The sequence below is a fragment of the Carica papaya genome, chromosome 7, assembly GCF_054855325.1.
Source record: "Carica papaya isolate Zhongbai chromosome 7, ASM5485532v1, whole genome shotgun sequence".
NCBI classification, from domain to species: domain Eukaryota; kingdom Viridiplantae; phylum Streptophyta; class Magnoliopsida; order Brassicales; family Caricaceae; genus Carica; species Carica papaya.
In genome coordinates, this window is record NC_142315.1 from 18,671,579 (window position 1) to 18,695,964 (window position 24,386).

The 24,386-nt window shown below is 35.6% G+C and overlaps 1 protein-coding gene across 1 annotated transcript; it reads right to left on the reverse strand.

Annotated features, from left to right (window-relative positions):
- Positions 1-1,793: 1,793 nt before the first annotated feature.
- LOC110816281 (Gls protein (DUF810)) lies at positions 1,794-7,470 on the reverse strand. The gene is made up of 5 exons (XM_088207800.1): positions 6,629-7,470; positions 5,354-6,217; positions 4,238-4,690; positions 3,571-3,760; positions 1,794-3,480 (listed from the first exon to the last, which is right to left on the reverse strand). The coding sequence occupies exons 1-5, from the start codon at positions 7,112-7,114 to the stop codon at positions 2,549-2,551; spliced, it is 2,925 nt and encodes a 974-aa protein (XP_088063926.1). The 5' UTR covers positions 7,115-7,470; the 3' UTR covers positions 1,794-2,548.
- Positions 7,471-24,386: the final 16,916 nt, after the last annotated feature.

Consider the following 24,386-nt stretch of genomic DNA (forward strand, 5'->3'; position numbering starts at 1 on the left):
CTAATCTAAGTAGAATTAAGAGTTTGGTTAGAATTATTTAATTTGTTTTCTAGTAGAATAAGTGAATGAAAATTTATATAAGGATGCCACCACCCCTTTGTAATTCAATAAAGTATTCGAGATCACCCCAAGGACGCCTTCGGTATCCAGGGGTCGCGGACCGACCATAGAACCCTGGTCTTTTGGTATTTTATCAATCCCTCTTAAATTAATTTTATTTATTGCGGTTCCATCTTGCGGCATTTAATCAATTCAAATCCTTATCCCAATTACCTTGGTTGATATTCATGGGTTAAATATAGGTCAGGTAAAAAAAGTTTGTTGAGAATTTTATGATTTTGAATATAAATATTACATATAGAATTTTTTAATCACGGTAGCTGATCTTAAGTTCTGCATTATTACTATTCTAATAAAATTATAATTACATCATCTCAACTAATTAAACAATAAAATATTATAGTCAACAGTTAGATTGTGTAATAATTTATGTATAATATTCTTGCAGATTGAGTAATATTCTCTACTTTATATTCATTCTTTTACATAAGGAAATGTGTCAGCAGCCACTTACCATTAACATTTCCAATTGGATTGATGTACTTGTATGCATGAACTTGCAAAGTGGTATAGAATAATGTGTAAATAAAAGTTAGCATTATGGTATGGCCAAGAAATTATTGTTATAGATTTTACTTACATGGTAGGCACATTGATAACCATCAATTGAAGTTTTCTTTCTTTTGAAGAGAGAATCCGTGCACAAATACACAAGTTGGGGTGATATTCCAAGTCAGTTGATCAAAGTGACTTTTAAAAGGTCCTTCAATGATAAGACATGGTGAACTGAAAGTTTTTGCGAACTTGCATGGAGCTACAATGTAGTTTCGATTAATATTCGTATAAAATCCCTTAGCAACTATTTTTCTTTCTCCTCGTCAAATACATTGAAGTTCTTGCATGATTCTGTTCCATGCTTGTAAGAGAACCAGACTTTCTTGACCCAGGCTCTTCATGGATCGCCAAGTAGTTTTGTCATTTTAGTTGAGCTCAATTCTGACATTAATTTTTGTTAAAACTTTGAGCTACGGAAATCTCGAACCTTTGACAATATTGAAGTCCTTTGATGTCGTGGACGTGATACGTGTTGTGAAGTCTACCAGCTTAGTAGTAGCCTTTGATCATAATGCTCAAGATATCGAAAATGAAACTTCTATTTACCTGCTTAGTTCAGTTTCACATAAAATTTCATGTGAACTCATGAACTCAATTTTTTTGCTTCTAATAAAATTTTTATTCTTCACAATTAAAAAAAATATAGATTGCCAAACAAACTCTAAACATAAGTGAATTTGTCTCAAAGAAAGCTATATAAAAAATTTTGTGCAAATTGAATAATGCATTTCAATTTTTATTGAAACTGCTTTAAGATGTATTATTTTCCTTCTAGGTAGAATTTCATATAATACTACATTAACCTAAGAGAATTTTATCAATCTTAAGTTAAAAATAAATGCGAATTTACGGATAAATTAAACAAAAGTTTTAAATTTGTTTCCTACATATCCTAATGATTTCATGTATCCTCTATTTTAGGGAGAGTTTTATCTAAAAAGTTTTTTTTGTTCTTTTTTTTTTTCCCCCAGCTCAATGCATATAACCCATGATCTGATTCTAGTCTTAAGTCTTAAGAGGGTAGTGGATAACATTGTAATAACCAAATTACAGCATAACCTAATTCTGGAAATAACAAGTTTTTACAATAAAAAATCACAGGCGGCAAGAAACTGAAATACTGCAGAAAAGAACACAACTTTAGATTTACATTTCTTTGAAACAATCTGCACACAGGAAAACCTTAAGTCATTTGGCAAAAAAATTAGATACAAATGCCTTTGAATTATCTATTATAAGTTACTGGACTATCTGTATATGATCCTAATATCCACTTTCTCTAGCAGCAGAGATATTAAGAACCTACAAAAAGAAAGCAAAAGCAGGTACCTACAAAACTCAGCATGTCCATCTGAGCTTTGTGTGTCTTCGCTTGGTGGGAGTAAGCAACAGATTCTCCGGATATCTGACAAACAAATTCCTATTGCTTGAGAGCCATAATTTGCATTCTTACTAGTCTCAACATCAAGGAGTATGTCTATCTCCTTCTGAGGTTCTTTAATGACTGAGGTCGTTTGTTTCCACTCATCGTGAAGCAGCTGATTCTAAGCACGTTTGACAAACTGATTTCCCAACTCTTCAAGAACCATAAAAACCACCTGTCTTAGTTGAGGGGGGCATCCATCTCCTTTGAAGTTACTTAAAATAACATGTCAATGCTTCAAACAAACTGTGCCAACCAATAAGTTACTGTACACAAGGTGAATTTCCATCAATGGATACAAACCTCTGCCACAGGCCCTAAGCTCGCCTAGTGGAAGCATGTCATGAGCGCTTTTAACGTAATAATTAGCAATAAATACTGGCAAAGCACCAAGAATGTCCTTCCAATTGTCCTTCACTCACCATTTTGTCCTTTCCACTCTCATAAGTATTACAGTTTCTTTGGCAAGTTGTAGGTCTTCTTAAGGAATTTTGCAGCCATCTCATCACTTCGATAGCACAAAACACGCAAGAGTGTGTTTGCCTCAGTTGGACTCCACTGACCAGAAGTAGGAGGCAGTGGAGGCCTAGATTTAGCAGCAGAAGTGTAGCTCTCAAGAGTTGCAGCTCTGAATCGCTCAATAAGGCTCTCGGTGTCTGTACGAAACAAGGGAAGGACACCTTTAACTACAACCGAGTACTTCTCTATTATATCTGCAGGAAGTCCATCACCATTGGACCAGAAAAGTTCTGTGAGGAACTTAAAATCCTCTTCTATCATTTTTGAGTCTTGCCGCGTGAAAGCATGAGATGGACCTCCAGCAAGCAAAACCAGCAAGAATCCATCAAAAGAGGCTTTCATCAAATCAGTAATAACTCGTGTCCTGATTCTGTCATGTACTGTTGATGAAATAATTTCCAAATAATGCTCAAGCTCCTGAAGAAAAGGTTCAATCCGGGAAGATGAAACTTCTCCAATGTAAAGGCCATCCCAAAGAACATGACTTAGGTCTCGGAAGATGATTCGGTATGCTGTAGCTTCACATAATTGTTTTATCCCTTCCCTGCAAGAACTTGTTGAAAGTTCAAAAGTCTTACCTATTCCATTTGCATTGTTGTCTGCATGAGAAGATTCAGAATTTATAAGATGGTTGATTGGTCTCTTTCCAATAATCTCTAACTCTGTGTGAACATGCTGTAAAGTATTAATTCGACAACATAGCTGGGGTATTCCAAATGGATCCCCATTTGTGCTTCCGATCTGTGGTTTACTTCTCTGTGCTATGTGTAGCTTCTCTTTTTTTTTGAATACACCATGAAATTTTGACCCAGTTGAACATCTAGTAAGAGCGGGCAAGGCAGGAACAAATGTACTTCGAGACCCTACAAATCATGACAGAGGAAGGTTAGTTATGTCAAGACTAATAGCTTTGAAAGTAGTATATTGGTATTATGCAGACATCAATTACATACCACATCCAGACTTTGCCTTCACTACATAGTGTTGAAGACATCCATCAAGTGCAGACATCAATTCAGGCAATAAACCTGGATGCATGGGTATTGGTAACAGAAAGAATGCTTCTACTGTTTCATCTACAATTCGTAAAACCTCAACGGCAGAAGGAGCAAACCGCTCTCTATTTGCCCGCGGATTCCATACCTGGAGGGAAGAAGTTCACTAGTTTAGGCTATAGAAAGATAATGAACAAATACATTTACCTAGAAATGAGTCCTACAGCAGATGACAAATGAGAAGTTGCAAGAGAGGAACTAATCTTTGTAATACAGCAACTAAATGAACAAAATGCTATAAGAATTTCATATTTTCTAACTTTTTACCAAAAGCATCAACATAAACTATCAATCAAATACCAAGAACAGAAAATTAAAAGTAAGAAAATAAACTCCATGCTTTTCCAACTAGAACCAACCAGAAGTCCATGCGAACAGCTCGCATCTCCAGCTCTTATACAGTATGTAAGACAAGTATCATAACATCTACCCTATTGGTTAAGCGAAAGAGTAACATTAGGGCCATATAGGACGGTGCAGTTAAATCTAGAGCATGAGAATGAAGAAAATAGCAGAAACTACATTATCAAAAGCATTTCAATCTCCAAGCTGGAAAACAGCTTACCTCTTGTTGCAAATTTCTGTCGACCCATTCCTTCAGTCTGTCTACTCTTGTCTTTATCCATGACTTCACAAGATTGGCAATTACAGCTTCAGCCTCATAAGGAGGCATCTCTCTTATTATTGACTTCCCACCGTCCTCACTGTCAACTGAATCTTCAACAGCAATTTGCACAAGATCTTTCTCTAATTTATCAGCAGCTTTTAGCACTTGTATGGCATCGGGCGTTAATTCAGTAAGGCCTGAAATAAATTGCTTCAGCTCATTCCCATAACAAGAATGAAGGGTAGCTACAGCTACACCGGCGGCATGAGGGAGCCATCTCTTTAGTATTGGACTGAACATCGCCTTCTCATTGAAAGCTAGCTGGCCAGTATTTTCTGCAAGGATAGAAAGAAGAGGATGACTGCGCTGGTTTTTGTCAGAACGCTTGCTAGAGTCCACCTTCTTCAGTATCTGTTGACACAAATGAAATATAATCATGAGTTATGGTTTTTTAAAATTAGCAGGCAAGCACCGTTGAGAGTCACGACTACAAACAGACTCACGACTACAAACATCTGAAAGATAAACCTGCACTCAAAGTCCTGCCTCTGACCTCACTCAACGCATCAATCAGTTAAAGATAAACCATATATTAAGTGCATCACAATGTGACCAACTAAAAAGCTTCTAGCAAAAGTTATACATGCTTACTTCTCTGTCCGCATTTTAGCAACAGTGGCAATTATTTGAGGAAATACCATGTCAACATTGGACAATACAAACACCGGGATAAAGAGACCTTTTAAGAGCTAACAAACAGTAAAAATCAATTGAGTAAAAGAAAATAAGGTGCCACAGAAGTTTTCTGAAAAGTAATAGTAATAAATTAAGAAAAGGAGGATAAAAGACTTCAATAAGTTAATTTGTACGGAAAATATCTTATATGTATTAGTTTTTTTTATAACTTTTGTGTCTTTAAAAATAAAAATTCCAAACACAAACACAGAAAGGATGTGATAAATCCTGTGTAATAAGTTGGGACATACGTCAGGATCATAAAGTTGGGGAGATGTCTTCCATTTTCTAATGGCTATCCATGTGTACAGACAATGTGCTGAAATGACATAAACTTGCCTGAGCAAAAGCAGCACGCAGTGAAGATCTTATGTAACTGTCAACCCTGTCACAGGCCGAGGTCTCGTCAACTTCTTTTCTCTTCTTTTGGTACTCATGAGAAATATCTTCCACCAATATTTTCGCTGTAGAAACATTAAGAGAAACGATGCTTTCCATTAAATCAACATTATCACTGTGGAATGTATCATGGTACAAAACAAGCCTTTTCTCCGACCAACCCAAAATCGAACTCAATACAGAACTCAATATCTTTGAATAAGATGGATTCTTCGTTTCCTTTGCGTCCTTTTCAACTTCCAATAGCAGATTATTGGCTGCAAAGAGTAAGTCAGTTTCCACTTGACCAGTTGAAACATAGCGTTGAAATAATATCCACAGGAAACAAACATTATGAAGCATTTGATTTAGTCCAAGGATAATCCACGTCTTCTTTATAAGTTCTAGAATCTCGTCAACCTCTTCAATAACATCCCATTCATCATTGACATCAAAACAAGCTTCCAAGAGCACTTGGTAGAGTCTAAGATTCAGTGGTATTCCATCTGCCCAATGACGAATATCAGAAACTGATCCATCAAAGGTTCTGCAAGCAAGAGGCATAACAGCACTACGAAGGGCTTCAAAGCTTCTCCCAGTATCGGAAGGTGTCTCCAGGGCATCCTGAATAATCTGTCGAAGTTGCCTCGCAGCAGTATTATTTTTGTCTAGTGGTAGGTGAGGATACAAAAGCAAACCAGCTTCAAGAAGTTTCAAATTCCTTCTCTGCCAAGCTTCATATTCCTGATGACTGGGGAAATCTGAAGGTTTGAGTTGATGCAATAACTCAAGGGGTAGAATAATTGATTCTATGCGCCTTCCAAGCTGATGAAACACATGAAGATAACTAATCAGACTTCACTAAATGACCCTTTAAGCAGCAGAAATCATTAACCACAAGACCAAACTTGTATCCAAATTCTCATGCAATGATATACTAATTAGATTAATGTTTATCGAGCGCAATAACCATGAATTCATGATATCACTCGGAAAGATTGCAAATGAAGACAGCAGCCAATCAGTTTATACAAACTTCTTCTTTATCTACACAAAATTATTTGCAATTTTAACAGTTTACCCTCCGACAACAAAACACATGGCATGGCGGTTTTAAAACCAATTAGTTTCAGTCATTTTTCTGATGAATCCTATGCCGTTATGTAACTCAATGTCAATAATCACATAAAAAAGACCAATAATTCAATTTTCCCAGAAACCAAACAGAAAGCTTACCTGACCAGCAGCAATTCTGAGCAGCGCTCTCCTAATCCTGGAGTCCGTCTGCTCGGATACCCTCATCTGTACGCGAACCAGTTCGCCAGCCGTCACAGCTCTCTTGACTCGGCCACCTTGACTGACCGACTCGCTATCTCTCCTCTTTCCGGACTTCATCCCCAGCGCCTTCTTGACCTTGCTCGTGGCAGTGGACGTCAGCGACCTTTGCAGAGAAGGCGGCGCCACCGCAGCCACCGGCTGACCTGGATTCCTTTGAGACATCTCGGACTGCGAGATGTAAGTCAATGGCCTGGCCCCGGAACTCCGGCAGGCGGCGACGAGGATCTCGTAGGCAGTCTCTCGGAGCTCCGAATCCGAAAGGGCAGGGGCCGGATTACCAAGGGGAGAAGGCAAGGATTCATCTGGATAAACCGTCATAGCGCGGTTGGATTGATTGTGTCTCTTGGAGTCTTCTTTAGGTTTGTCTCTGAATATATGGGACATGCTTTTACTTTTCCACTTTCCTCTTTTCCACTATTTCTTTCCTTTTTCCTTTTTTATTTTAGACAAAAAAGAAAAACAATTAAGATGAAGTGGGTGTATCTTGCGTGCTGCTCTTTCTTCTTCTTCTTCCTCTCTGTGCGTGTGTTTTAGGTGGCACAGAGACAGAGAGAGAATCGTAATGGGGTCCGTGTTATGCTTGCTTGAGTTGAAAGTAAGCCATGATGGCGTTGTTGGCGATTCGAAGGGAAAAGTTTGAGAGAGACATACCCGGTAATTTTACAAATGTATATAAAGACACCATTTACATAGATAGAGATAAGTATGTATATAGGTACGAGACTCCATGCCAAGTCCAAATGGAGAAGAAGAGTCAAAGGGAAGAAGGGGGATACGGATTGAATTTGAATTAAGAAATGGAGATAACGGCTGTAATGATCGTCGCGCGTGCACTAGACGCAAATTCAAAATTTCACAATAATACAATAATATTGAATGATAAGAAATGTAATTACTCGAAATAGTTGTAAATTGGAGGGTGTGTATCTTTCGGTGACACTAAAAAATGAGTTTAATTAGTAATTATTGTTTGTTTGATTTGATTTGATTTTTACTTAATTATTAAATTAATTTAGGATTATGTCACATTTTTTTTTATATTAATTAGGAAGGTTGGAACTAATTCTTTTTCCTCAAAAATAATATCAAAGTAAAAATATTAAATAGGATTTTTTAGATATCTTAAAAGACTTAGAATTTGATTGATAAATTTTATAAGATATAAATGCTGCTTTTATTATAACAATTAAAATTTACCCACTTTTACTCTCATAGTTAATATTTTCACAATTTATTATTATTATTTTTTTGTAATGAAAATTCCAATAAATCCATTTCTCTTAATTACAACAAGAAATAATTAAAAAATAAATATTTATTAATAAGAGGTTGGTTTTTGTCACGTACTATTTATATTGATACGAGAGATTTGAGTCAATAATAAACTGACTTAAGTATAAAAAATTAAATATGATATTTTATTTTTTTCACTATTGTTTTGCTTTATGTTATGTATTATTCGTATATAACTCGTTTTGTTTCATATTAATTTGTTGAATAAAATAAATAATTTCATTAAACAAACAATACAGAGACACATATTTGTTATCTTTTAGTTATTAAATAATTTTCTGTTTTAATAATCAAAATTAAATATCAAATTATTAAATATAGAGAAATAGAAGATTGAAAGGATGTCGCACAATTCTTTAAATACTATTTAATTATCTATTTCATGTGTATTATTTATATATATTAAGAAAATGAGATAAATATTAAAAGTAAATGAAAAAAAAAAAATTATTTTGAAGATGTCATAAGTCAAAATTTTGAAACAAATAATCTAATTTAAAACAAATAATTTCCTTATTCTAAAATCCATAATCTCTACAAGCCTAAGCCTAAGTGAAGTAGTAATCTCAACTTCAAGTAATGGTAAAAATTATAGACATCATGCTCCACAATACCAAGAAAGAGGAATATAAACTTGTAAGTAAACTCCATTGAAATAAATAAATAATGTTATTTTTTTTTTTAGCATGGACTACCAAGTGTATTTGATTATATTTTTCAAATTAAAGTAATAAAATATATTATTCACAATGCTACATCCTATAGTCATTATGTTAGTATGAAAGTAATGGCAAATATAATTTTGGTATTCGAAGTTACTAGGTTATCAATGTCTTGAAAAGTTGAGATGGAAATTAGATACCCACGTGTGCTTATGTCGAATAATTTATGGGTAAAGCATGGTGGACATATATATATATGTGTGTGTGTGTGTGTACTTGATGATACGCCTAAAAAGCCTATTTTGATTTCATTGAAGCTAATGAAAGAATGTGGTGGGAAATGGAAGATGAAAAACGGAGATGGAGAGACCCACTCCACTGCAAAACGCATACAAAAACAATTTAGTTGGCCTGCAGAAATCGTGGGCTTTTTGTCCATTTGGGAGCTTATAATCTCTAAACTCTATTGAAAGAATGTAAGTATAGTTTTATATAGTCAACAAAAAGCATGTGGGTTTGTTAACATTTTGTTGTTGTACGTATATATTTCCAACTTACACTTTTAATTGTATATACTTTTTTAAGAAAGTTATAATTCTTGAATATCTCAAATTTAACTTTAGTAAATTCTCAGATACTTAGATGATTATAACCATGAAATTAGTTTGATGGTTTTAGATGAATAGATATATATATATATATATTGATTATAATACATTAATACGTTAGAATGTTCTTAAAAACACTGATAAGAAGTTTGTTAAAAAAAATAATTAAAATTTATTGATATAAAACAGATTTTTTTTTAAAAAAATATAAATACTAATAATAAAATTAATACATAAAAATATTCATAAAATGACTTATAAGAATTGTGTTAAAAGTTGATTTAAGAATTTTGATGTGAAATAGATAATTTTTTTTTACTATAAATAAAAATATATTAACAATAAAACAAACATTTTATATACCAAAAATAGATAATTTAATTGGATCGTAATTAGGTTTTGAGAGAACATGGCAGAAGACAGCTGCATCTAACAAACGTGGCCTGTTTTTTTATTTTTATTTTTAAATTAATATAATAAATACAATTAGGAAGGGTGAACTTAATAACTTTATTGTGCCAACTATCTAAAGGTGTCATATATGTACATATATATGAATATGTATATGTATATGTATACATTTATAAGAATAAATTGATGAATTTTTTTCTTTTGCTTTGTTTGAATGACAAAAAAGAAAAGATTTCAAAAATATAAGATTTTGATTTAATGCAAATCAGTATAAATATTGTAATCATATTCTTCTATCTCGTAAATGTTTGTTATTATGATCCACCTACTCCAATTAAAACAAATTAATTAATTGTTCTCAATACTACTATAAAGTTAATTATTAATTCTAAATTTTGTACAGTGAGAGCAATTTCTATAATTTTTTTATTAAATATTAATTAATTTTTTAACTAAAAATATTTAATTAATAACTATTTTAATAGTATTTTAAAAGTTTATATAACAAGTTACAATTACTTTAAACGCTCATAAAATTTATTATTATAGCGAGAAACTGTAATATGATTACTCAATTATTTGAAAATAGAATCATCTAAACTACAATATAAAATAAACTAATAAACAAATAATTTTTAAGAACCACAAAACATACATTTATTTTTAGGCTTTAACATATATTGGATGTAGAATAAGTAACATTGAATGACTTGGTTTTTTTTTATAAAAAATTTAAGTTACAAATATAAAGTAATATAACTTACATGTTAATGCTGCCTATAAAAATTTAATTAAAGAAACCAACAAAAATAATAAACCAATTAGATTAGATTAAGTGAAAAAGTATAACACAAATATGGTGAGAAATGTGACATAAGTCAGTCTCTTTAAAATATTTAAACTCCATAAATTAAATTTAATTTGTATTAGTTTACAAAATAATATCAAAACTATTTAAGATGTTATGTAATAATTCAGATTTTCTCCGATATGACTTTCATATTTTAAATGGTTGATTAAGCGTGTAAGTGTATTTAAGGAGATGTAGTAAGGATAAGAACTCATTTTAACAACAAATGGAAAGGAAATAATAATATTAGGCCCCTTAAGAGTGAGAATATTCTCTCAATGAGGAAAATCAAGTTTTTCGGCCAAGGAATGAGTTTCGAGGCGACAACAAAGTCTTAGGAGTATAAAAAGTACTTTTGAGAAGTGAAAAAAAAATTTTGTAGCAAAAAAATTTGGGAGAGAACCAAGGAAAAACCAAAAGGCTTGTAGAGAAGCTTATAATGGGCCTCATGGGTTTAGGCGGGCCTAAGGGATTCTAATAGGCTCCATTTGAGCCTAAATTTAGTTAGCAAGCAACTAAAGGATGGATAAGGATGAGAAAGCAGTTGGAAGAGTATGAAGAGACATGAAGAAAGGGTGATAACTTTTCAGATAAAGAGGCATGATGCAATAGTGGGAACCTTTCGGGTGAAGTGAAACGATAAAAGGGTGGCAACTCCCCAAATTCTATAAATAGGGGATGGGAAAATAGAGGGAGAATCATGGAAGAGAAAGAATAAAAAAGAGTGCCAAGTAAATTTATGAAGAAAAAAAGGAAGAGAAGAGAAGAAGGCTAACGGTCAAGGGAGACTATAGATCGTTAGAAAGAAAGTGATCAAAATTATCCCAAAACACTGTCCAGGGAATTCATAAAGCGAATAGTTAAATATTTAAAATATGACTTGTGACATTCCCAAGTTTATATTTTAAATTTGGAATTAAAATCAATTTTTTTAAAAAAATGGAAAGAAAAGCATCTTGCAGACAAGCCTGCGGGAATGCCTCGTGGCATATACATGCCCGACAGCAAAATCCCCACCCCTGTGATAGAACCTGCGTACACACAGATAGAAACATCCACTCACCCGACTAACCACTGTTGGACCAGGTTGCTTTCATGTCTACTGCAACTGATAGACACTTGGTAGCTTCAGGTCATGCATGCTTGTATGTAATCCGATGGATCACGTTTATCCTCCTTCTCCATATTTAAACCTTCATTCTCTTCTATTTCTTCATTCTTCCATTTTACCATTTGAAAGAAAAAAAAAACTTTGAGAGAGATAGAGAGAGGAAACTCGAGAGCGAAAAAAGAGAAAAGCGAGCCGCTCTACTGCAACAAGCTTGTCATCGAGCTGCTCCTCCCTTCTTTGAGAGATAAGCCTTTCACTTACATTATCCTTCTTTTCTTCTTGAAACAATACATCCCCTAAACTCCATTTTCCTTCTCTGTGATTATTACAGACAGATTCTGCAAAATTGGCCGCTGCAGTAAGCTTTCTTCCTCGAAACCACACCTTCCCATTCCCTTTTTTGGAGACCAGACTCTGTTTAACTATTGGTAAGGATTACAGTCATGTTTTTATACTTCTAATAAAATTTCTATCTTGTTTAGAGACCCTTAAATATGCATGCAAGAGCTAATTTAAATGGAAATGGTTTTTGTCAAATGTTTAATGAATTTTATTTTGCTTCAGTTTATTATTTGCATGTTTTGTAAGCTTGTTTAGTGGGTGGTTTTAGTGGGAGTTTAAATGGGTACCAAGGTGCCGAGAAGAATTACAGCACGAGCACCATGGCATGCCAGACGTGCAAGGGACACTGTTCAGGCTCATATGGTTGCCAGGATAGGACCCCACACATGTAATGTGCGTGCAAAGTAGCGCACTCTTATCCGGGCTTCGTCAAGTACACATGTGCACTGAGGGAACCCATGGATGCCATTCGCGTGCCTGAGCGGGGACTGCTTTGCCACACCCTTAGTGCAGAAGCCAACCCCCAACATGCATTACATGCGTGCGATTGTGCACTTCATTAAGCACCCAGCGTGAGGGCAATCGTGCACACAAGCACACTGTGTCGCGCTAAAGAGACCGAGACGCATACTGCATCGCAAGTGCGTGCAGGCATGCCGTGCTGCTCATGTGCGCCAGATAAGGGAGTTTGCAAATGCCATATGCGTGCCTGCCCGGGGACTACTTTGGCACACCTTTAATGCGGAAGCCAGCCCCCGGGCATTCACAACGCACGTGATTGATTGTGTGCTTCGCCTAGTGCCTAGCGTGTATAAATACACTGTGCTGTGCGAAGGAGACTAATACGTACACTGTATCGCGAGCACATATGGACACCCCATGCTGCGCGAGTGCGGTGTGATGCCTCGCACAAGGCAACTTATGCTATCGCGCACAAGGGCCAGTCCCCGACACGCCCATTGTGTTCAGCCTATCAGCCCATGCATGCGAAAATGCACAGTTCACTGGACTGTGTGACCCTGTTAGGTGCACCCGTGTGTCGAGAGGGCCTCACAGCTTCCCCTTGCCTAGCTTATTTCGCAGGTGCAGCGAGGGATTTTTCCTTATTGACTTTGGAACAGATAATGGGCCTTAAATGGACATGTGTTGTTTAGAAGGCTTTAAAAAGCCTATAACATGACCGATAGGCCTCTGCTAGGCCCAAGTTTGTCATTAGTCATAACTAAGCCTAAAAATTTGAAATGGACTCCCATAAGGTCCAAAATTGAGTTTTAAGAGCTAAATGGGCTAGAATGATTTTTGTCGATTTCAACCCGGTTAAGATTAAGTTATAGTAGGCCCAATGGGCCGTGGACATGATAGATGGGTCTCACCAACCGAAAATGATCAGAAAGTGCATTGGTGGGTCTAGTTGGCAAAACAATGAGAAATTCTTAGAATATTTGTAATGATATAACTTGATTAGGGTTTTATTTAAGATAGTTATTGGTCTAAAATAAGAATGGATGTCACCCTTGAAACCCTAAATTCGTTTACCCATCATCATGGAAGGGACTGTTGGTGAACCACTCATTGTGAATAGATACTATATTGGCATTTTCTCTTATGAGAATGGATCACGACCAACTGTAGGGGTCACAGTGGCGAAGTAATGAAGTGATCATAGAACTTATGTGTTACTGTTTTCTGAATTGAACTATTACTCCCATTCACAGTGGTAGTTGAGGACCTTCTTTACCTTTCATTGATATAAGACTAAATGGTTTCGCGCAAGTATTTGAACCATTGGAATCCAAATGAATCACTTGTGTTAGAATAGCTTAGTTTGTCTATTAGTCAAGTCATTAATAAGTTGTAAGTTGCTGTAAATGATTGATTGTCATGCATCTGATTATGTAGTTAGGGATGGACCAGCGGATGTTATTTTAAAGAAAAAATGTATTAGTACTTTTACTATAAAGTTTTCAGTAATCTAAAAAACTCAAGTATGTCGTATAGATGGTAAATGTATTTTCACTTATCTGTCTTAATAACTTTTCAAACATTATGAGTAAGATTATAATGTTGCTTTTCCATACTAAGTTTTATAGAACTCATTTCAATCTATTCACCTCCCAGATAATGTAGAAGAAGAGGATCTATCTATTGACCTACCCCCTTGATGCTTGTTTAGATCCATTTGTGGATTCGCATCTTATTGAGTGCGAATGTATGCATCACTATGGAAGATTTCTATTTTTTTTGTAATTAAAAAGTGGCTAAAACTATGTCTGTGATTATTTTGTTAGCTAACTTATTTGCCTTAGAAGTGTAATCTACGCTATTAATTTTGTATGGGATGAATGAACTTCCACATTATACTTACATATTTACAGTCTTATTTGCTCTGCATTGGATACTGCTTCCCACTAGGTCGTAGGATGTCACATGACTACTTAGGTCCTCAGATATCAAAGAGATTGTTATAGAGTAAGCAGTGATATGGAAGAAAATATTTGAAGTTAGGCTAAGAAATTTAGGAAATGACAACGGTATTGAGAGAATAGACACATTAGGTTCCAGAATATCGAATCGAATAGAGTCTAGATTGACTTATATGTATAATCAAAGGCTTAACTATGGTAGTAGGTCAACATTTAGTCCATAACCAAAGAGTTACTAATGATAATAATGCTAGTAATAACAATAACACTTAGTAGGTGGAGAGAAATAATGGAAAATGCAGTGAAAGATTCAAAAAAATGAACTCATCACCATTTGCTGGAGTACTTGATATGGAAGGCTATGGGGAGATCAAATCAACTCCTTAAATGCACTCAACTTATGCAATATCAAAACTATAACTACCTATAATCCAACCTCTCCCTCTAATTGAATCTACAATTCTAAAAAAAAAAGTAAAAACAAAGAGATTGTTATACTTAGGTCCTCAGATATCAAAGAGATTGTTATAGAGTAAGCAGTGATATGGAAGAAAATATTTGAAGTTAGGCTAAGAAATTTAGGAAATGACAACGGTATTGAGAGAATAGACACATTAGGTTCCAGAAGATCGAATCGAGTAGAGTCTAGATTGACTTATATGTATAATCAAAGGCTTAACTATGGTAGTAGGTCAACATGTAGTCCATAACCAAAGAGTTACTAACGATAATAATGCTAGTAATAACAATAACACTTAGTCGATGGAGAGAAATAATGGAAAATGCATTGAAAGATTCAAAAAAATGAACTCATCACCATTTGCTGGAGTACTTGATATGGGAGGGTATGGGGAGATCAAATCAACTCCTTAAATGCACTCAACTTATGCAATATCAAAACTATAACTACCTAGAATCAAACCCCTCCCTCTAATTGAATCTACAATTCTAAAAAAAAAGTAAAAACAAAGATTAGAAAAAATAAACAAGAAAAGAAAAAATACCACAGACTTATTGATAAGTTGATCCCTGCTCCTTAACTCAACAAGACTTCTGAAGATTCCTACTTCCCGAATAACTTGAAGAAACTAATTTTAGCAAAAATGCTAAAAAGAAGAAAAACTAAAGCTCTCAATAATTCTCTCAAATTGATTATCAAAGGTTGTGTTTACATCCCATAGGTAAAGATCTATTTATAGCATTTTTCGGTCAAGTTAGATGAGTACAAAATTTTGAGATAATTTAATAAAATAATACCCTAAATAAAATTCTATGTTAATCTGAGATAAATACATAATGAAATAATTATTCTATCCCAAATAAATTAATTAAATAATAATAAAAGATAGAATTACAATAAAATATTAATTAAAATACGCTAACATTTATCCCATGTGAATTCCATGTAAAACACATGTGAAAATCACATTAAAATAATAGGATAAATAATTTAGATTTAAAATATAATAAAATAATAGGTTAGGATAATCTTGAGATTAAAATATTATATCATTAATCCTTAATTCAAATAATAATAATTAAATAATGAGATGATAATTACCAAGTGAATTTTGTAAATTTTAGGCTAAAAAATCACATGGGCCATGTGAAGGAAAGAAGTTCGAAACTTACCACACACACACCCCTCACCTGTGCAGGTTATTGAAGCCCGTATGTGTGCGAGCGGCCTTTCGGCCTCACCGCTCTGCGGCCCACTCGGGTTTCTCCTCGGCTGGGCCAACGACTGTTGCTAGGTCGGGCATTTGGCCTGGTTCCTTCTCCCTTGGGTGCGAGTCCGCTAGATCAGACCTCAAGATCAGGGCTAATCTTTGGGTCTTCCTGATGGGCCACGGTCGGCCTACCTGATGGGGCATGCAGCATGGGCTGTATGTTTTCCTCAAGCATGTAGCTTGCTAAGCTGCGGGTTGGGCTTAGCATGTCGGGTGACTCGGGTCACCCGCTTGGGGGTACCTCCCCTTCGTGCATTATCTTAGACACGCAACCTTCGTCTTCTAGGATCAATATGAAAGCCCACAATTCATCGTCGTTGATGCTTCATTGGGTCGGTTGTCTCGGCAGTTCATAAGACTTCCCAATCTTGATGGCTTTGATGATCCATCTTACACGATCTAAGATGGACTAGGGAAGCCCGCATGTGCTCGCGTGACTTTGGGCTAGGTCCGTAGTTGCACTTTTTGGGGCTCATGGCTCCGCAGCCAGCCTAGGTTTCTCATTGGTTGGGCCCATGGCTGCTGCTGGGCCAACTTACTGGGCTGAACATTTAGCCCAGTTCCTTCTCCCTCAGGTGTGGGTTTGCTAGATCGGACCTTAGGATGAGGGTCTGTCTTTGGATCTTCCTGATGGGCATCGATCGGACCACCTGTAGGGGCGTGTGGCATGCATGGGTTGCATGTTCTCTTCAAGCACGCAGCTTGTTAGGCCGCAGGTTGGGCCTAGCGGGCCGGGTGACTCGAGTCGCTCGCCTATGGATACCTCCCCTCCATGCGTTGTCTCAGACACACCACCTTCATCTTCTAGGATCAATCCAATAGCCCAAAACTTATCGTCGTTGATGCTTCTTTAGGCTGGCTATCTCGACAGCCCATAAGGCTTCCTAGTCATGATGACATCGATGATCCATCTTATTCGATCTAAGCTTGCACGAATTGGATCCTTGGACTTCATGGGATTGGGCCTTGTTATCGAATCTCGACTCTGTTTCCTTGGTCAAGGCTTCTTCCGTGCCTTGTTTCTAAATTGGCATATAATCTGATAATTGCCTCCTGGGTAACTAGAACGCGCTCCTAGGGTCACATCAGTACCTGACCCGATATTAGTTGAGTAGTGGATCACAAAATTAGAGAAGATGTTCAAGGTTCTCAGTCCCACTTCAAAACAAAAGATATAGTTAGCTACATTCCTATTCAGGAGAGCAACAAAATACTGGTAGTGCCTAAAGAAGGGATCTCTCAAGACCTCAATCATTTGGGAAGCATTCGAAATGACATTCTATGAGAATTATTTTCCTAAATTCCTTTGAGACACAAAAGCAAATGAAGTTACTAGAGTTGAAGTAATGGAACATGACTGTCGCGAAATAGATAAAAAAGGTCATAAAACTAGCTCACTTCGTGTCCAACTTAGTAGTAGATGAAAGTCTAAGAGCCAGTTGTCCCGTTTCGCCCCAAAATCAATAGCCACTGAGAGTGGGAAGGCCCATAAATTCTAAAGGGCTTGAGGGCTACTATCTTCGATCGGGTAGCTATGATGAAACTAGCTACCTATGCGGAAGCCTTAGAGAATGCTCAGTTGGCCAAAAAACTTCTCGCTATCCGTTACTGACATATTCACCATGTTAGGGCATAGAACCAACATAAGAAGAAGCTGATCAATCAGGCCTGCACCAAAAAATGACCCCTAGAGTAGCACCGACTATAGTAGCTTTTCTGCCTCCACCATCGCCCCTAGGTAATACTTCAACCTCAAGTGTGTTGACACTGCGGTAAAAATCATGGCAACCACTCTTACTACAAGTTGAATAATGCTGGTTATAAGTGCAGGTATAGTAGCACTTTGTGAAAGACTGTCCTCAGAAGCGAAGAGATGCAACTAGACCTATAGTTAAAAGAAGAGTTTTTCACCTTGATGAGTCGAACACTGTCCTGACACCAGTAGTCATTCAGGTTATGCTCTCTATACATGATTCTATAGCTTGTGCTTTGATTGATACTAGTACTACTCATTTCTTTATTTCATGTAGATTTGCTAGGAATCTATTAGGTAAACTTGACCACTTAGAGCAAGCTTTAATTGTAAAAACTCCTTCTAAATCCGTATTAAAAGCCCATGTTATGTACAAGTCAAAGTTAGCTGTAGATCTTATATTATAAGAATTTTAAGGATTTGACATGATATTAAATATGGATTAGTTAGAAGCCTATAGTGCCATCAAAGACTGCTATGACAAACTGGTGACTCTTTGCCTCCCCGAGGGGAAATCTTTTCATTAACGTTAATGTTGTCTAAATATTTATTTTTTTGCTAAAATAGGTATTTTGCATAATATTTATTTTCTAAATTTTATTTATATATATGTATTATGATTTTAAATAAAGCAATTATTTGTCTAAATGTCTCTTTGAATGTAAGACAACATGGATTCTGAAAATACCATACAATCGATTTTGATTATTCGTAACTACCCAAATATTTTTTTCGGAGGAGCTTCTGAGTATGCTATCCAGGCAGGAGATTAAGTTCTCCATCGACCTATTTTCAGTTACAATTCCAAACTCTAAAATTCTTTACTGTATGGGTCGAGCGAAACTCGGGGAATTGAACCATCAATTAATGACGCTACGACTCAAGAAGTTAGTTAGATCTAGTAGTTCTTAGTGGGGGGTGCCCCAATGTTGTTTGCTAAGAAAAAGGATGGGACCCTCAGAATGTGCCTTGATTATCAAAAAATTAATAAGATGAAAATAAAAAATAAGTATCCTCTATCTTGTATTGATGACTTATTCGACTAGCTTCAAGGTATAACGGTCTTTTTCAAGATTGATCTTCGATCTGCTTATCATCAGTTAAAGTTAAGAAGAAAAGACATTCTTAAGACGATATTCTGATGTAAGTATGGCCATTATTAATTTCAAGTTATGCCTTTTTGACTGACCAGCACTCCTGCGGTCTTTATAGATCTTATGAAAAAAATCTTCAAGCTTGTACTGGAAAAGTATGTTATTGTCTTTCTTGATGATATACTTGTATACTCCAAGGACCACATAGAACATGTCACCCATCTAGCACATATTTTGGGGACTCTTCGATAGTATGGACTGTATGCCAAGTTCAGTAAGTGCACTTTCTGGTTGGATCATATTTCTTTCTTTGGCTATATTATTTCTGGTGAAGGTATTTTTGTGGATCTCTCTAAGTTATAAAAAGTGATCAACTGGGGTCGACCGAATGATGCTTCTGAAGTTCTTAGCTTCTTGGGTTTAGCCAGGTACTACTGCCAGTCTGTTGAATGTTTCTCAAACATTGCTGCCCCACTAACCAAACTCACCAAGAAAGGTGCTAAGTTTTTTTTGGAGCCCAAAATGTGAAGAAAGTTTCTTTGAACTCGAGCATCATTTAACTTCTGCTCCGATGTTAGTTGTTCCTAATAGTACCAATGGATTTCAAATTTACTATGATACATCGCATCTTAGTTTTGGATGCGTGCTTATGCAATCTGGTAGAGTTGTGGCCTATGGTTCAATGCAGTTAAAACCCTATTAACAAAATTATTCTATTCATGACCTTGAGTTGGAAGCCATTGTCTTTGCTCTCAAAATTTGGTAGCATTACTTGTACGATAGAACTTTTGAAATCTATACCGATCACGGAAGTTTGAAATACTTGTTCTCTCATAAGGAGCTCAACATGAGATAGAGACGTTAGATGGACCTTTTAAAGAACTATGATTGCAAAATTATGTACCACTCAGGTAAGGAAAATGTAGTTCTTAATACTCTTAGCAGGAAAAACTCGGCCTTATTGGCATAAATGATGATTTCAAAGTAGAAAATGCTTGAGGTAGTTCAAAATATTCGATTGAATCATCAAGGTGAAGGCACCTATTTTACCCAGATTTGGATCCAATCCACTACTGTTTAGAGAATCAAGGAGGCCTAATCTATGGATCCTAATATGGAGAAGTAGAAGGATAAGATAGAATTGGAAGATTGATCAGATTTTAGGATATTTGAGGACAGAACTCTTAAGTTTTAGAACTATTTGTGGGTACTAGATGACCCCAAACTCAAGATAGATATTCTGAAAGAAGCTCACACCTTCAAGTTGGTCATCCACTCTAGTAGCACCAAGATATATCAAGATCTGAGCCTCTGATTCTGGTGGTCAAGTATGAAACGCGACATTGATGATTTTATTTTCAGGTACCTTACGTGTCAATAGATTAAGGTGGAACATCGAAGACTCAGTGGTCTTCTATAGTGCCTTCCTACTTCAGAATGAAAATGAGAGCACATGACTATGAATTTCGTCACAAGATTACCAAGGAATAGTTTAAGTCACAATGTTATGGGTGATAGTTTACAGATTGACTAAGTCAGCCTATTTCTTAGCAGTGAAGACCACTGATTCTATCAGTAAGTTAGTTGGACTGTATGTATAGGAGATTATCAGACTCTATGGTATTCCAATTTCCATGGTATCGAATGAGATCCTCATTTTCCCTTTCAATTTTAGACAAACTTCCAAGAAGCCCTCAGTACCAGGCTTTCCTTTAGCATTGTTTACCATCCCCAAACCGATTGTCATTATGAGAGGACCATTTAGATATTAGAAGATATGTTAAGGGCCTACGTGTTGGACTTTGGTGGTAGTTGAGACAAACATCTACCACTAGTGGAATTTTCTTACAATAATAGTTATCACTCCAATATTAGGATGACCCATTATGAAGTATTTTATAATAGGCCTTGTCAATCCCCAATTTGTTGAAACGAAGTCGGGAATAGGCATCTTCCAAAAAGAGATCTGATTCAGGAGGCGATAGATAAGATTGTCCTCATTTTTAAAAACCTCATTACTACTAAGAGTCGACAAAAGAACTACGCTGACAATAGAATGAAGGACCTAGAATTTGCAGTGGGCAACCATATATTCTTTAAAGTCTTTCTTGCTAAAGGAAACATGAGATTTGGGAAGAATGGTAAGTTAAATCCCCGTTTTATGGGACCCTTCGAAGTATTGGAATGTATTGGTCCAATGCCTTACCGTCTTGCTTTACCACCAAAATTTATGTGTCTTCATGATGTATTTCATGTCTTGATGCTCAGAAAGTACCATCATGACTCTTTCCATATCATTCCGTACTAACAGATCTTAGTGCAATTTGACATGATCTACTTAGAGACCTAGTCAAGGTCACTGATCAACAAGAAAGGATTCTCAAGTCCAAAATAATTCCCATGGTCAAGGTCATCTGGCAATATCACTCCCTCAACGAGGCTACTTGGGAACTTGAAGAAAAAATGTGGGATCAATATCTCGACTTATTTAAGAATTTTTTAATTCATAGGACCAAATTTTTTTAAGGAGGGGAGGATGTGACATCTCCAAGTTTATTGATAAAACCTCATATTGCTATTTATGTAAGCATGGATATATACCATAAAGAAAAAGCCTAATCTAGAGGAAGAGGGAAACAAACCCAACAATCCAATGATATAATAATACTTAGATCTTAATCCAAATGGAAGAAAAAATCAAGTAAGAAAAGGGAAGACTTTTAAAGAACCAAATCTCGGCTGAAAAGGAAAGATTATGGTCAGCTCTAAATTTTTATTTATTTTCTCCCTAATTTTTTACAATTAATTAAAATCTTCTCCATTAAAAAACTTTTCTAAAAGAGAAGATCCTATCTAGCCTAATTAGTCAAAATCTTCTTAATTTTTATTAATTTTTTAATTAAAAAAATTTAATTTCTATAATTAATTTAGGAGATCTATTTTCTTGTATTGGTCATAGCCTTACTTTATAAATAGACCTTTAATTTCTAGTTGTAACCATTCAAGATTGAATTAAATAATATTGTGAGTCTTATCAAAGTAATTCCTTATCGCATTCTTCTGTTATTCTTTTAATCATCTATTTTCCAGTGAGCTTAGTTCTTATCATTTTTGATAGAGGGTTAAGTAAGGAGAGTTTGCATAGGATCAAATTCCTTTAGTATGTTGAATGAAATTGTGTGATTTCTTGATCACGTTGGTTGATCTTGAGTTTTGCATTATTTGATGTAAGAGATTTTACTCCATCTTAACTTACTATCTTTTACTTTTTTAATCATTTCTTTTGTTCATTTATTAAAAAAGAAGAGAGAGAATAAGTCTCACACATCTATCCAAGCAAGAAGCAGCAACTTATGGTTCTCTTCGCTTGTAGTCCCTTTTGAGCATCAATCTTACCACTAGTTATTTACTTTTCTTGTAATTTGCATTTTTACTTCATCAAAAGAAAAGAGAAAAGAAAAGAAAGAAAGGAAACTAAGAAAAGAAATCTTGATCAAGTAACCTATTAATCAGGAAAGTATTTACCTTTTGGTGCTCAATAATTCTTCTTACTACGGGGCAAAAACCAAACTCTTCAAAGGTAATAAAATATATAATCCTTCTTTTACAATCAACATGCATTCATACTTACATATATCATCAAGTGCCAAAGCTCCATCTTTACTATAGAATGAAGCGTACAATGGGTATAGATTAGTAGGAACATCTTTTGGATTTCCCCTCGGGGTAATACCGAATCCCTATATCTTTTATAATTGCATTTTTTATACTCTCAATTTTTTTTATTGCTTTAAGCTCTAGTTCTATAACATATCTAAACATCTAATTCATATCGTAGTGTTTAGCATCGTAAGATAACACACTATTTCTTCATCTGTGTGTTAAAACTCTTGCTTCTAGTACTTGTGCGATATTTGTTCCATAGGATTCCTTGTAGTGTATTGAATAGTACTTGAAAATAATTTAATTCAAGAGGGTCTATCCGACACTCAATCTGAAGGCAAAAAATAGAGTGGTAAAAAACAAGAGTGGATGAACCCATAAGAGGGTAAAAGCCAAGTGAGTGAAACACGAGAGACTTAGTAAGGGAGTAATAATTTCTTTTCACTAATATTTTTCTTGCAGGACAAGACTTAAGAATGTCTAGTAAAAATCAAAGTCCTGTCGATATGAGACTATTTATGGAGTCGATGCAAGCTGAACTAACACGGTTTAGCCAAGCAGTGGAAGTTAGGAGGAGTAGTCGTAATGAAGCAAGAAATAAGACTCTTAACACCATACGACCTAGAACTTGCATCCTCAATGATGAGACCGATCCTATAACGATTATAAAGAAAAAGATTGGGTTAGAATGAGAGAAGTTAGGAAGGACAATAATATCAGCTCCATCAAAATGAAGATACCATCCTTTAAAGGTAGAAATGATATAGAAGCCTTCCTGGAGTAGGAAAGAAAAGTAGAACCGTTCTTTGACTGCCACAACTACGACGAAGAAAGGAAGATCAAGCGGCAGCTGTAGAATTCATTGATTATGCCCTAATGTGGTGGGATCAACTAATCCTCACTAGACGGTGTAATGGGGAACAACTAGTCTCCACTTGGAGAGAGATGAAGGCCATCATGTGAAAAAGGTTCGTACCTTGTTATTACTATAGAGAAATGCACCAAAAATTGTAACGTTTAACACAGGGAACTATGTCCATTGAGGACTATTACAAAGAGATGGAGATGGCCATGATTAGGGCCAATATAGAAGAAGATTTGGAAACAATCATGGCAATATTCTTAGGAGGTCTTAGTAAGGAGATTGTCAACATTATGTAGTTACAACATTACACGGAGTTGGAAGACATGGTGCACATGGCCATGAAAATCGAGAGACAATTCAAGTACAAAAGGAGTGATACATCATATGCCATCCCTACCTACAACTTAGAATGGCCTAAGAAAGAAGAAAAAAAGGAGTAGACAACAAGGAAAAAAAGTTCACACCACCTGATATAAAAAGTAGGACACCTAACTCATCTCAAAAGCATAGTCAATTAAATACTTTAGTTGTCTTGGAACCAGACATATTGCCTCTCAATGCCCAAATAAGAAGATCATGCTATTGAGAGATGATAACAAAAGTGATAGTGCTAGTGATTGCGAGAGCGAGATAGTGACAGCAGGTCACTATTAGAGGATATTGAGGAAAGTGTTGAACATTCAGCTTAGGGGGAAGCTTTGGTTATCAAGAGAGTTCTAAATGTCCAAGTCAAGATGGAAGAACGTAACCAGAGAGAGAGTATCTTCCACACTCATTGCTTTATAAATGGGAAGGTATATAGTCTCATTATAGATTAAGGTAACTACACCAATGTTGTTAGTACTATCCTA

Bases quoted from the DNA above. Each gene is read 5' to 3' on its own strand.
- LOC110816281 (XM_088207800.1), bottom strand. From the start codon at position 7,114: ATGTCCCATATATTCAGAGACAAACCTAAAGAAGACTCCAAGAGACAC. The intron at 6,218-6,628 runs GTAAGCTTTCTG...GTGTTTCATCAG, and splicing joins TCAGAATTGCTGCTGGTCAG to CTTGGAAGGCGCATAGAATC. The intron at 4,691-5,353 runs GCAAGTTTATGT...TTGTGTCAACAG, and splicing joins TGCGTGCTGCTTTTGCTCAG to ATACTGAAGAAGGTGGACTC.